Source organism: Thamnophis sirtalis, unplaced genomic scaffold, assembly GCF_051295495.1.
Source record: "Thamnophis sirtalis isolate CommonGarterSnake01/CBP01778 unplaced genomic scaffold, rThaSir2_p1.2 scaffold_6, whole genome shotgun sequence".
Classification (NCBI taxonomy): domain Eukaryota; kingdom Metazoa; phylum Chordata; class Lepidosauria; order Squamata; family Natricidae; genus Thamnophis; species Thamnophis sirtalis.
Genome location: NW_028261386.1, coordinates 46,064,347 through 46,077,087, shown reverse-complemented (window position 1 = coordinate 46,077,087; position 12,741 = coordinate 46,064,347). Strand labels below are relative to the sequence as shown.

The 12,741-nt window shown below is 35.9% G+C and overlaps 1 protein-coding gene across 5 annotated transcripts in view; it reads right to left on the bottom strand.

Moving 5' to 3' along the window:
* PROX1 (prospero homeobox 1) overlaps positions 1-12,741 on the bottom strand; it is a 71,053-nt gene that overhangs the window by 41,526 nt on the left and 16,786 nt on the right. For 3 of the 5 annotated variants that reach the window (XM_087717778.1, XM_087717781.1, XM_087717780.1), the window contains exons 3-5: positions 7,750-7,858; positions 5,882-6,019; positions 534-728 (exon numbers count right to left, since the gene is read on the bottom strand). In XM_087717778.1, coding sequence (XP_087573904.1) covers positions 534-728; positions 5,882-6,019; positions 7,750-7,858 — 442 coding nt within the window. The remainder of the gene's footprint in view (positions 1-533; positions 729-5,881; positions 6,020-7,749; positions 7,859-12,741) is intronic. The other 2 variants (XM_087717782.1, XM_087717783.1) reach the window with 1 other exon arrangement.

Genomic DNA, 12,741 nt, shown 5'->3' with positions numbered 1-12,741 from the left:
ACAAAACCTGCTGAGCTGTTCCCTCAGTGGCTAACTCATGCTAACTGATGATTAGCTTATAAGGAACTTTTACATTGACAGTCATCAAGCAGCAAAATGTATTCCAGAAATTTCAATATAATTCTCCAATGATTTTGATAGAACTGAAGGACAACCAACCTTTTCTGCCTTATGTTACTTTCTTTATTTTGCAAATCTTCCCCACTCAAAATATTCATTTCCAAGAAAAGCTCATGAAGACTGGCCTTTTAGATAATAATGTAAGCACACTTATCTGGCATTCAAATAGAAAATGTTGGAAAGGAAGAAGGAAGTGAAATCACCAAGTGTGTGCCTATAACAAAAGAGAACGTTCCCATATTCTGAAAAGGCTAGGCTAATTAGGTTTGTCTTTATGGATCCATTTCATCATTACCCAAGATGAGCTATATCCAAAGAAGAGACAAATGAAAATACTGTGAAATCCTGTAGTTGTCCCCACCCCCATTAACCATAAACCCAGGGGAAGGGGGAATAGAAAGATCAGTGCGTACCTCAAAGTCATTTGCTTTATTGTAGTGCATGTTGAGGGCTCTGTACAGCTCACAGTCTCTGGTTATAGACAGCTCTTCAGTGCTTGTTACACCATCATTGATGGCTTGACGTGCATACTTCTCCATCTGAATGTAGTAGAATTCACGGAAATTGCTAAACCACTTGATGAGCTGAGAAGTAATACATCTGTTGAACTGTTAAAGTGTAAAGAGTTCAAAGGATTAGATCATTGACATTTCCTCCTTTTCTTCCCCACCGCATTCTTACATCCCTTCCTCTTCCCTACCCTCACAAAGCTCATCTTCAAAAGCTTTTAAACCTGAGGGATAAGGAGATACAAGGGGTTGAGTCAGATGATATAAAAATATTGCACCAAACTTTTAAATAGCAAAATACTCTTTGAGTCTCATTCCTGAAGTTGCTATCCAATGCACTACTGTTCTACTAGACACAGCATCAGGCATGGAAAATATTTCAAGATTTCTAGGCACCACTATCAAGATTCTGGCACTTAACCTAGCAGGTGCCTTGGATTTTCAAGCTTTGTACAATAGCCAAAGCATCACTATCAATAGTAAATTAATACAAGATCCTATTGAGGACATTTATGGAATGATGTAGAGGGTAAAGGAAAAAACATGAGCTGCCTATTATGTCATTTTTATGGTTGCCCAATTAATAAGAGTTGAACATTGAGTCTAAGATTATAGACTCTGATTTTGAAAGTTAAATGATGTATATGTAAGGCAGATTAGAGAACATATTTTTCTGATTAGAATAATGTGAAACATCAAATTTTGTCCTTCTGCATATAAAATTTAAATTTTGTTAGCTCAGTAATGCATCACGTTAACTCATAGGGAACAAAGCTAACATGAAAAATGTTGGTATCTTTCAAGATGAGTTTTCTTACTATTTCCTATGACCTTTGAACTGAAGATGTCATTTAGGCTATGCTGCAGCTGATACCCTCTTATTGACAGCCCCTCCTATGTGTAAAAGACAGATGCAACTCAACTTGCCAAGTTAAAGCCAATAAATCCATAGCTATATATCAAGCAAGCTGATATACTATCCCCTGCCTTTTGTCATCACAGGCATTCACTTCCCCTGGCCCCCAGAAAGAGATGTGCATTAATCAAAAATCAACAAAGAACACTTATCAAATGCTGGCCATGAGGACATCCAGGCCTCCAACAAGATGACAGCTAAAGTGTGCATTGGGGCTGTAATTACTACACAGAAAGTTGTTTCCATGCTAGCAAAGATAATAAACGAATGAAAATTTATGGCAGAGAATCTAAGCAACAAGGAAACAGAAGCAGGGAGACTGGTGTTTCTCCCAAAAGGCCAACTTGCATCATAATTGCCATGCAGTTGCAAGGGTCCTTACAGATAATTGACCAGAAAATGATTAAGTCATCATCAAATCGCTTCTGCTTGCAAGAGTTCAAACATGTACTTAACCTATCCAAGAATTATATTTTCACTGTGTGTCTGCTCTGTCTCTATTCAGCCCTTGCGGGGAACCTGATTAAAAAGACAACTGAAGGACCCCTGTTATCTGATCTTCTGGTTACCGATTTCAATAGAACTTAAACCCATTACGATTTGCTGAACTTGGAGTTCTTTCCATTTTATCTCAGTAGTAAAATACACTGTCCAAATTTCCAGACACGGAGATAAGGACTACAGGCCCCTGTGACAGCTTACTGTTCCTTTTTAATTCTTTTAGAATAAGAAACAAAACATTACAAAATGATAGCAGGGTGTGCACTGGGGAATGAAAATTGCTTTGACATGGAGATTAGACTCTTGCATTGTTACAAGACATTGTCTCATATGGACAAGAGTTCTGGAGAGAGGAAAAATAGAAAGAGGAACCCCCCTCCACCCCCTCTAGAATGGTCGTGAATGTGGATAGCAAAAACAACAAAAAAGTAGGTGCACACATATCATTATTTAGCAACAGGATACAAAGGGAGATTTAATATTTATTGTTGAGACATGAAAATGGGGAGGGGGAAGAACTAACGACAATAGAAGTATAACACATGGAGCAATTACACACATACCCACTAAAGAAACAAAGACAATAATATAAAAAACATTTGAAGGATAAGTTAACACAAATGCATGTGGAAGATAGACAGACACATATATACATAGACAAACATGCACACACATACACCTCTGCCCTTGCCTCAACATTTTAGTAAAGACACATTGGGCTTCTTTAAATTGCCAAACTTTAAAGAGTTAATTATTTCATGACACCCCCCCCCCTTTCTGCAGCGGAGTACAAGAAAGGGATCAATTGTTCTATAAAAGAAAAGCTCTGTAGTGCGTTAATGTGTTACTGCAAAAACTAATCGCTACAATAAAGAGTCTGTGCTTCCACAGTGTAAGAGTCTCTGTGACTTTGATTAATGCTTCCCACGGGATACCTCAGCCTCAATATGGGCTGAAGAAACTTCCTAAATATTCAATGAGCATGGTCAAAAGATGTATAAAACAAATCAATCTGACACCTTAAGCTGGCTAGGCAGCAGTTGACTCAAAGGGTGGAAGGAATGAGATACATCATTTAACACACTGAGTTGAAAAGCCTGGAAGCTCCTGTTCTTCAAAGCTAAAATGACACTGAATCTGTTGTATTTAGCAGTCTAAGAATTATTAGTTTACACATTAAAATCGGCACCAAGTGAAGCGAAAGAACTGGATACAGCTGGTATTTCTTTTTACAATACCAGTTAAGAACATGTTCACCTCAAGTTAAAAATGGTGGTTGCATCTTATTCGGCTCTATTTAGTTTAGCTCCTTAACTAAAATAATAATAAGAAAAAGTCACAGTGCAACTGTGCATTATAACTCAAAGGGCATCTCTCAGAATTCTAAGTGCATTGATCCCCTGGAACCGTTTGAATTTATTTTCAAATAAATGTGTTGGGCTGGTTTTTGTAGAAAATATTCCATTATTTCATAAAGTTTGTTAAATTAGCTCTGATTTAAACGAAGTTGCTTTAAACATAGGACCTGCATAGGCCAGCACATGGCATTGAACTGGACTTTGTACATTTATTGTGCAACATATTAGGATAAATTGCAGTGTGTGGGCTGTGATCCAAAAAGCCCTTGTATATTTTCCAAGCATTTGGTTCCAACTCAAGCTCATGTTGTATGAGAAATGACCTGAAAGAGTCTCTGATTTTTTGGAATTAATTTTTAATGGGTTTTGAAAGCAATGTTTAATGGCGAGTTCTTACATATGGAAAGCCAGTCTATGATTTCCTGGAACTCTACCCATGAATTGCAAAAAACCAACCAACCCATCCATCCAACACCCCAACTTCTAGTTTTTATAGCCACAATTGATGATAAAACATTTTTGAGTTCTGCTGCAATATTTTATTAGTAATTTTAAATCCCTTCCTATTAACTTTTAAAGTGATCCCAATAATTCCAGGACTAATTGCACTACATTGAAGGCAAATATTTTTCTCTACCATAAAAACTTGATTTTCATAGCCCAAGATATGCTGATGCCTCAGGCTGAGACGCAAATGACACTATCATCAATACAAGATGTATACAACCCAAAGCTAATTTTTCACCTTAGGCATTTATTCTCCTTTCTGAATATAAAAATGTAATAATAAATAATAAATTAAATGCCTAACAATTTTTGTTGTTTCAAAATAACTCCACATTATCTCCTCAAAATGGTTACCTAATTCTGGCTAATAGTAAGACCAAACCTTATATGGTTAAAGGGACTTCTCTAGTTCAACCTAATTTTTGTCCTTTTTTTCTTTAAATGTTATATTTAAATTGATAGTTAAATTTATACTGAGCTTCTGCTCTCACAACAAACTACCCATGTATCTGACAATTATAGTGGTTTATGTACTATTTAGGTACTAGCAAGGAATTCAGTAGTTCTAAAACTCAGTTGAAAAATCTTGCTACAGAACATTTTACTATAGAAAAGTAGCAAAATGTGATCTTATGTCTTTTACTTAATTATTCTTGCATGAAGGCAATGCTCACCACCACATTATATACACCAGATCAGACAGTGATAGTTTGCTGAAATAATGATTAGTGCATCATATAAATTTCTCAATATGGTGCCTTCCAGATGTGTTAAGATTAAACATTTCCAGAATCACACTTGGAATTATCAGATTGTACAGAAGTAACATATGCTACCCTAAATAATTATCTCCCAAACACTTTGTGTGGAAATTATGATTTATTTCCTTGCCATTAGACATAAGTAATAAATTATACTCTTTTGTACTGTCAATTTTCCATTAGTTTTTAAATTAACATTGTTTCATATAGTTTGGCTAATGAGCTGATATTAAAGTTATTGGGGCATGGTATCCATTTGGGGTTCAATGGGAATTGTCTGTAGTGAATGGACAATACTGCGTTACCATGTATAGACCATGGCATATGAATGCCATTATAGCATTTTATTTCCAAACAAAATAACCTGAAAAGAAACTCATCATGGGTCCCCAAGCTATGTTTAGATCACATGACTTTTTGGCCCTCTTACACATGGAAAAGCCTATTCAAAGGAATTACAGGCTTTCAGCATTGCACAACATTGCACTGCTCATTCTAAGCAGGATCTATTTGGTGATATGTCCAATCCTTGGCGCGTTTGTTTGAATTTCAGTTAAAGAGCTTTGAATGAACATGATTCAATATTTCATTATAAAGATAGAACCTGTGGCTCTTCAGATTTTGCTGGATACCAGTCCGATATGTTCCTAGCTAGCTTGGGCAGTTATGGCTGAATTTATTGATTTATACGTGGAAGTAAATAATCTAGAATAATTCCTAAGGAGATCTAGTAAAACCAACAAAAATCACTTTCTTGTATTTTTCACCCCATTTGGAGTATTCACAATTATTGTACTACATATTCCATTAGGTTACTACATTTCCCACTTTTTCTTTAATTTGAGAATGCAAAGATTGCTGTTGTATTTGAGATAATTTCCACCCTCGATAGCTTGTTATTTTTTTTAAAAAAAATACTATCTATCTTCCTATCTAAACACAGAAACATTCACACAAACAACGAGAGATTGAGACAAAGAGAGAAAAGGAAATGATGGGCACAATTACACAAGATTCTACTCTGTAGATTGCCTAAATGAAACAGGAGCTAAACCCAGGTCAGTCTGAACAAATCTGCAGAGCAAATCAAAAGAGAAGCTGATTTCACTCAAGAACTGTTACATAAAATAAACATCCCAAATGTATCAACGTGGAAACCCACCCTCCAACCCCACTCCCCAAGAAAAGAGGAATGGATCTAATATTTACATCTACTGGTGTGTGATGTTGCTGACCCCGAATGGCTGTTGCCTTCCACCACGGAAGCGGTTGCCTTTCTGTGGTGGGTGAATGATCCCTATATTGGCTGTTTGTAAAGCACTTTGGGCTTCTTCTGGATGAATGATGCTATATAAATATAAGGTGGCATAACATCAAAATGTTTCATATAAACTTGGCAACATTGTAAGAAGACTAAGTTCGGTTGTCACATGCTGAAAAAAACAACAGGCACCAAATACTAGTGAAATGCTTCTGTGCAACTGCTTGAATTAGCATCCACTACAAAACAGAACATTAAGAGAGTCCTCATGAGGTGCTCTCAAGCCATACTGAGGTCAAGCTGTAGTGATGGCTTGAAATCTCCACAGAGATCCTTTGCATTGTTACATTGCAGATACTACTTCCACAGAAGCATTGCTTTTCTTCAGTTCGTTGCATACAGTTCAGAGACAATCATCAGGTGTGGTTTAAGTATATAGGACAAACCATTTTTAAGAGGCCTGAATGGCCAATGTGGAGTGGTCACTGACCATTCTAGACACATTCATCCTATACACCTTCACTGGTTCACTTTCTAATCAAACAGCTTTTCAAAGTATTATCACAGCGGGCTAAATCAGTTTCTCCAGAAATTCTCATTGGACAGAATAGGTTAACTCTATGTACCATGCAAACAAACAAACAAAAACCATATATTAATCTAGCACAGAGAATGATATTAACAACACTAGGACAGCAATGGTTAAATTAAACACAATTTTAGTTACATTGAATACAGTATTGAGGTTTAGTTTATTAAACCAATTAATACAATGTGAAGGCTAATAAAAAGAAGGAAAACCCTTACTTAAAATACCTGCTTTATTTTAGAAGAGCACATAAGGAGAAAACCATAAACCTGCTCTATTATAGAGGCAGGGCATTCTTACAAATCCAGATTTGCTAGTGTCTGGAGGTGCGAATAGAGTTAAACATGCAGAGCATTTCGGAGAAAGGGACAGGAGGACAAGAAGAATTTGAATACAGCAAATTTAAACTAATATGATGTTTATTTTTAAAGGTTTTCAGAATTATTCCATGTATGTCATTATAATAATTGGAACCCAAATTAGTTTTTTTTTAAAAAAAAAGATGATTAACACAAAAAAATCAAGTTGATGTGAAGAAACAATTACTTTAGGAAAAAATATATCAGGAGGTCCTAATATTCTTAGAATGAGGGGAGGATGCAGCTGTACGTCGACAGCTTTCATATTCTCATTTGAATAATGTGGCCTGAATCTGTCAGTTTATTCATCCTCCTTATGTTCAGTGTACTCTGCATCAACAACAAATTAAGTTGTAAATAAGAGACAATCATCACTTTTGTTTTTAAGCAGCTACTGCATGGAGAATTTAAATGTTGCATTCCTTTTTTGATGGGAGAAAAAGAGATCTCCATAGTGGGCACTAATATAAGCAGAATATTAGAAACATGCCTGCAATGGAACAATTAAAGGAGAATTTTAAATCTGTTCTCCAAAATGCCCTTAGATAGTAAGCTAATGTCACTAGTAGAAATTTTCGGCATTTTATTTCCCCCCCCCTCCTTAATATCCATGTCATATTTGAGGGCAGAGAGAAACATTAGAAAGAAAGTACAATTCATAAATACATATGTAAATCAGAGGAAGGAAGAAAGGAAGGAAGGAAGGAAGGAAGGAAGGAAGGAAGGAAGGAAGGAAGGAAGGAAGGAAGTTTATAAAACTTTGTCAGCATATTTTATTAGCAAAATTAAATGAAAATTAATAGGCATTCAAGAAATTCAAACATGCAATCAATAGGAAGAGAATAAACATTAAAATAGCATTTCCTACCTTTACATCTGAGAAGTAGGTTTTCAGCATATTGGAACTTGGGTACCGAGTATAAAAGAACATAAGCTTGGCCTTTTTTAAGTGGTTTGGTGACAAACCTTCCTGCATGTAGGACAAAACGAGTTAAGGAAAAATATTTGGTTTGAATGACAGCTCTCAATATTAAGGGCTAACAAAGTTCTCTTGGAATAATTGTATTTCTACTACATTAGTATTCAGTTATCATAATATGCAATTACTTAGAACGGGGAAAATTATGAATCTGAGCCTGCGATATAACTTAGAGATCTCAAGTGGCACAATTCCTTGAGCATAGTTCCTATTCAACACAGTAAAATATGGATAAGATTTCTCTTTCTTGTTGAGAAGAAGAATTGGTGGAAGAAATATCTCAATTTGAAAACATGTATGTTCATTTGTTGCTAGGAAAACAAATATGCAAATAGGTGCATGTAAAGATTCGCCTTTCCTTATCTGCTTTCCCTTTCCTTATGCATCACATTGTTCACATGAATGTTATGCAGAAAATACCAGCAGAAACTTTCTTCTAGAGATACACCAAAGTGTATGGGGTCACTTAACCTATCTAAACATTGTTACCTTTCAGGTCTGCAATCTGAACAACCAAAAGAGTTCCCAGGAGAATACGGAGCTAACTATAACAATCCCAGTATTCTGGTGCTCCTCCCTCTCCCCCCCCCCCTTACTGCTTCTTGGCACTCTTTGTGTACTCTGTGCTAGGGCGATTTTGGTCACATCTGTGAAGCAGGCTGGCCCTGCCATTTCCTCTGTAAATTAATGGCTTTATAATGTATGAGAAATGAAGAAGCACATGACAAAAGTCAATGTGGCCCCACAAGGTCAATTAAGATAGCTCCCAGTAGCTTCTTGGAAGACTGTCTCCCTTAAAGACAGTCAGTATGCACATATAAATATGTCATTTATTAAATAGCAACTGCAAGGCAGGGAAAGGTCAAACAAATTCAAAGGGTCCAGAAATTGAAGCACTTTCACTAACGACATGGTGAAAAAATATATATTAAAAGGCAATATTTGTCAAGTTCCCTGATACAATTTACAGTGCACCACAATTAACTTTTTATTGTTTTTAGGTTATTGGTTTGGATCATTTTTTTTAAAAAAAAAACCCAAAGCAGTAGCTTGTAGAATTTTTGTAACATGAAGTGTATGCAAATTGCATTTGTTTGTTCTGTTGGCAAATGGCTTAATTTAAATCTCCAATGATACAACCCTTCCCCCCCCATTTAAGGTTGCTGGTTTCCCTAAGCACATTTCAGACCATGCTCAAAAATGGGGGGGGGGAGATAACTTACGATGGACATACATTTTGTGCCAAAAGAAGAGTTTAAAGGATCTTCATTAGTTTAATAGAGAAAACTAAAGGAGCATTAATGCCTTTCTGCCATCTCTCAAAATGTACATATAAAATAAAAGTGGCAAGCTGTCCCCACCTACAATAGCAATATGAGTTATGGACAAATAAAAAGTTTTCCAATAGAATCCATTTTATTACGCAACTCACTGAGAGGAAGGAAAATGTATTCACACACGTGGGTATGTTCTCACCCCTAAATAACAGTTAATTGTGAGGCAATTAACCTTGGAAACCATTTGTTGGGAATTTTTCTGATCCATTTTAACAAATGACAGGCACACAAGAAAACGAATGTTTTCTCACATGGCTCTCATTCATTTCAATAATCTTTGCCAGTCGAGTTTCCTAGCAAAGTAATGGCTGTTGTTATTGTTTCATTATTTTGTTTGTATCTTGTTTCTCCTGAAAGGAACTCAGACTGATATGTAAGTTACTTTCCATATATCCTCAAACCAGCCTTTAAGGATTAAACAGAAGGATGGTAGTTTGGTCCAAAATCAATTGTATATTTTATTGACCACATGGGTATCGGACCCCATAAATGTCAATATTATTAATCATAAAAATATCTAAATTCTTTTAAAACTATGGGATTATTAAGATCCCGCAAAATATTTGTTATGAGCAAATTCCATTTTTTTCAGTTTATTTTATTTTATTTGCTCTTCAAAACCTTGCCTGGCACTTTTAATGCAATTTTATTTTGCTGAGGTTTTTTTTTGTTGTTTTTGTTTTGTTTTTCAAAATACTTTGTATCAGAGATGACATTATTGCTAAAAAGCCTCACTAATAGCAACTATTAAAAATAGATAGCAAAACACTTAAAGGCCAATAGTGAGATGACCCTCTGCTAAAACTGAGTTGACCAATTGGTTAATTTTCCTTTTAAGTGCTTGTGCTGAAAAGCAACCGTTCTTCCAAGAAAGCACGGCCTGTTTCCAGGATACTTACACACGCACAATGAGTCATGATGGAATAGATTCAGTAAACATACAGCTGTACCGAACACGAGCTAAGCTCCATTCAAGGCCAGGAAAGAAAATGAGCACAAATAAATATTAAGGAGGTGAGGGGAGGGGAGGAGAGAGAGAGAAAAGAGGTAGGAAACCAGGGAGGACAAAAAAGCCAGGAGAAGGCAAACACACTCTGCCCCAACAGCTGATGTTGCTTGCCTCAGTACTCTGCCATAGCTTTGTGAAGACAGATGACATTCAATTGTATGTCTAATGCAAAAGACAGTAACTGCTGAAACCTGAACCAGCTGCCAGGTGTAAAAAAAGGGGGGGAGGGGTAAAGAAAAGAAAAGATGATAAATCCATAAATTAATGAAAGACATCTGCTCAGGAACATAAAAGATCAGAGGAGCCGTGTACTGCAGCTGAACTAAAACAGTGTTCAAACAACCCGAGGATCTGATTGTTATATATTTACAAAGCATAATGTATTTCTGCTTAGAACAGCAGCAGCAGCAGCAAAAAGGAATATGTGAAGAACAGGCAAAAAGAAAAAAAATAAAGGAAGGAAATACATATATGCATCTTTGAGGTTCTTTTTCTTTTTTATTTGCAAGATAGATTGTTCTTCCTGATTTGAGATGTTTGGAGATTAAAGCATGGGATAGGATGCGGCAATATTTTTTCCTCCGACTAGAAGCTTTCTCATCAGAAATGCTACAAGAGGAGGTCTTTATTTTTATCCCTTCCCTTTAAAATCCTGTCAAAGGTTACCTGTCAATTACACACACGCACACACGCACACACGCACACACACACTATATACACATGCATATAAATATACACAAAGAGAGAGAGAAATAAAAATAAATATGAATATAGGAACAGACAAGTCCTTCCAATATGTATTATCTGCTTGATTCAATACATGTCCAAATTTATAGACATTATGTTTGTATTTAGGATTAGGATTAATAATATACTGGAAAAAAGCTTCTGTTGATTTAGTCAAAGTGCATTGGATGATGTACAGGTGGTCCTGGACTTATAACAGTTCATTTACTGATCAGTCAAAGTTATAATAGCCCTGGAAAAAGTGACTTATGGCCATTTCACATACTTCTGACCATTGCTGCATGTCCATGGTCACGTGATGAACATTTGGATGATTAACAACTGACTCATATTTATGACGGTTGCAATGTCCCGGAATCATGCGATCTCCTTTTGCAACCTTCTGACAAGCAAAGTCAATAGGGAAACTAGATTAATTTAACAAGTGTGTTACTAATTTAAAAACTGCAGTGATACACTTAACAAATGTGGTGAGAAAAGTCGTAAAATGGGGCAAAACTCACTTAACATAATTTCTCACTTAACAACCTACATTTTTGGCTCAGTTGTGGTCCTGACTTGGGGACCACCTGTACAGTAGCCATGCATTTACTGCAAGTGATTTTATTTTACTCTGAAATAGTCCTGATCAAAGCATTGCCATTTGTTAAATGTTGCTGCTTCTTAGTATGGCTTCTTAATACTCCCTACTGAAACAGCCTCATCTTGCTGAGGAATTATCTGCCTCACTTTCAAAAAATTTCAATGTTATAAAACTACTTTCTAGAAAGGTAAAGATTACAATCTTTACATGGGAAGAAAAATAGATGTATTACAATAACAAAACTACACCCACAATCTACTGTTGTGGCTTAATATTCTGTATGCAAATGCCCCGAGGCTGAACAAGGCTACTTTTCTTGAGATGCAAAGAGGGTGCCTGACAAGGAAGATCAGGCTGTAAAACAACTAGCTGTCTGTTTCTTTGGCAATTTGAATAAAAACTTCAGTATTTGATTAAACATATTTAGTTTGCAAAGATACACAATGCATTCATGAAGCAGGCAGGAACTGGGAGGCAGGTGCAGGTGCATCTTTCTATGTTGCTTAATGTGGCATATGAATGCTAACTCTTTCCCTTCGTTTTTTTTTTTAAAGTAAGATAATGGTTAAATATATATATTTTACAGTAAAAGCAAGATATACCAGGAAGGGCTCTTGCTCCCAAAACCTGAACTTGGCTTTTACATACTTGGTTTCCATTCTTATCCTGGGTACCTTCTCCAAGGAGATGTGTTGTTTTCTGTTCCAAAGGGAAAAACTGCTATTCTTAAGAGGGGAAAAAAAAACTCTTGATATAAATGCATGAATATACATATGCATGAACACACATGCACCATGTAAAGCAGGGTGGAACAAAAAACTGATCAAGAACAAACTCTTACATCTTTCTTATTTGTTTTTCTTTCCTATGGACTAAGCCTCTAAATAAGCCAGACAAATGGGCAGTTGTCATAAATCAAAATAGTTTCATGTTTTAGAAATAATTGCAGCCTCATTGGAAATACAGTGCTTTTAAAGATACATTACTACAAGAGGGATCTGCAAGATTACCTGAAGAATAAGATTGTGAGCTGTGTCATTTTTTTAAAAAAAAATTAATAGAACACCTGTACCAAAAGTTCTAGGACATTCTATAACGTTTGATGGATATATGGAAGATTTAAATTTCTGATAAGGACCTAGGTGAGAAATACATGGGAATCCTATGCATTTTCTCTTGTCAAATTTTATAGAGAAGTGCAGAAA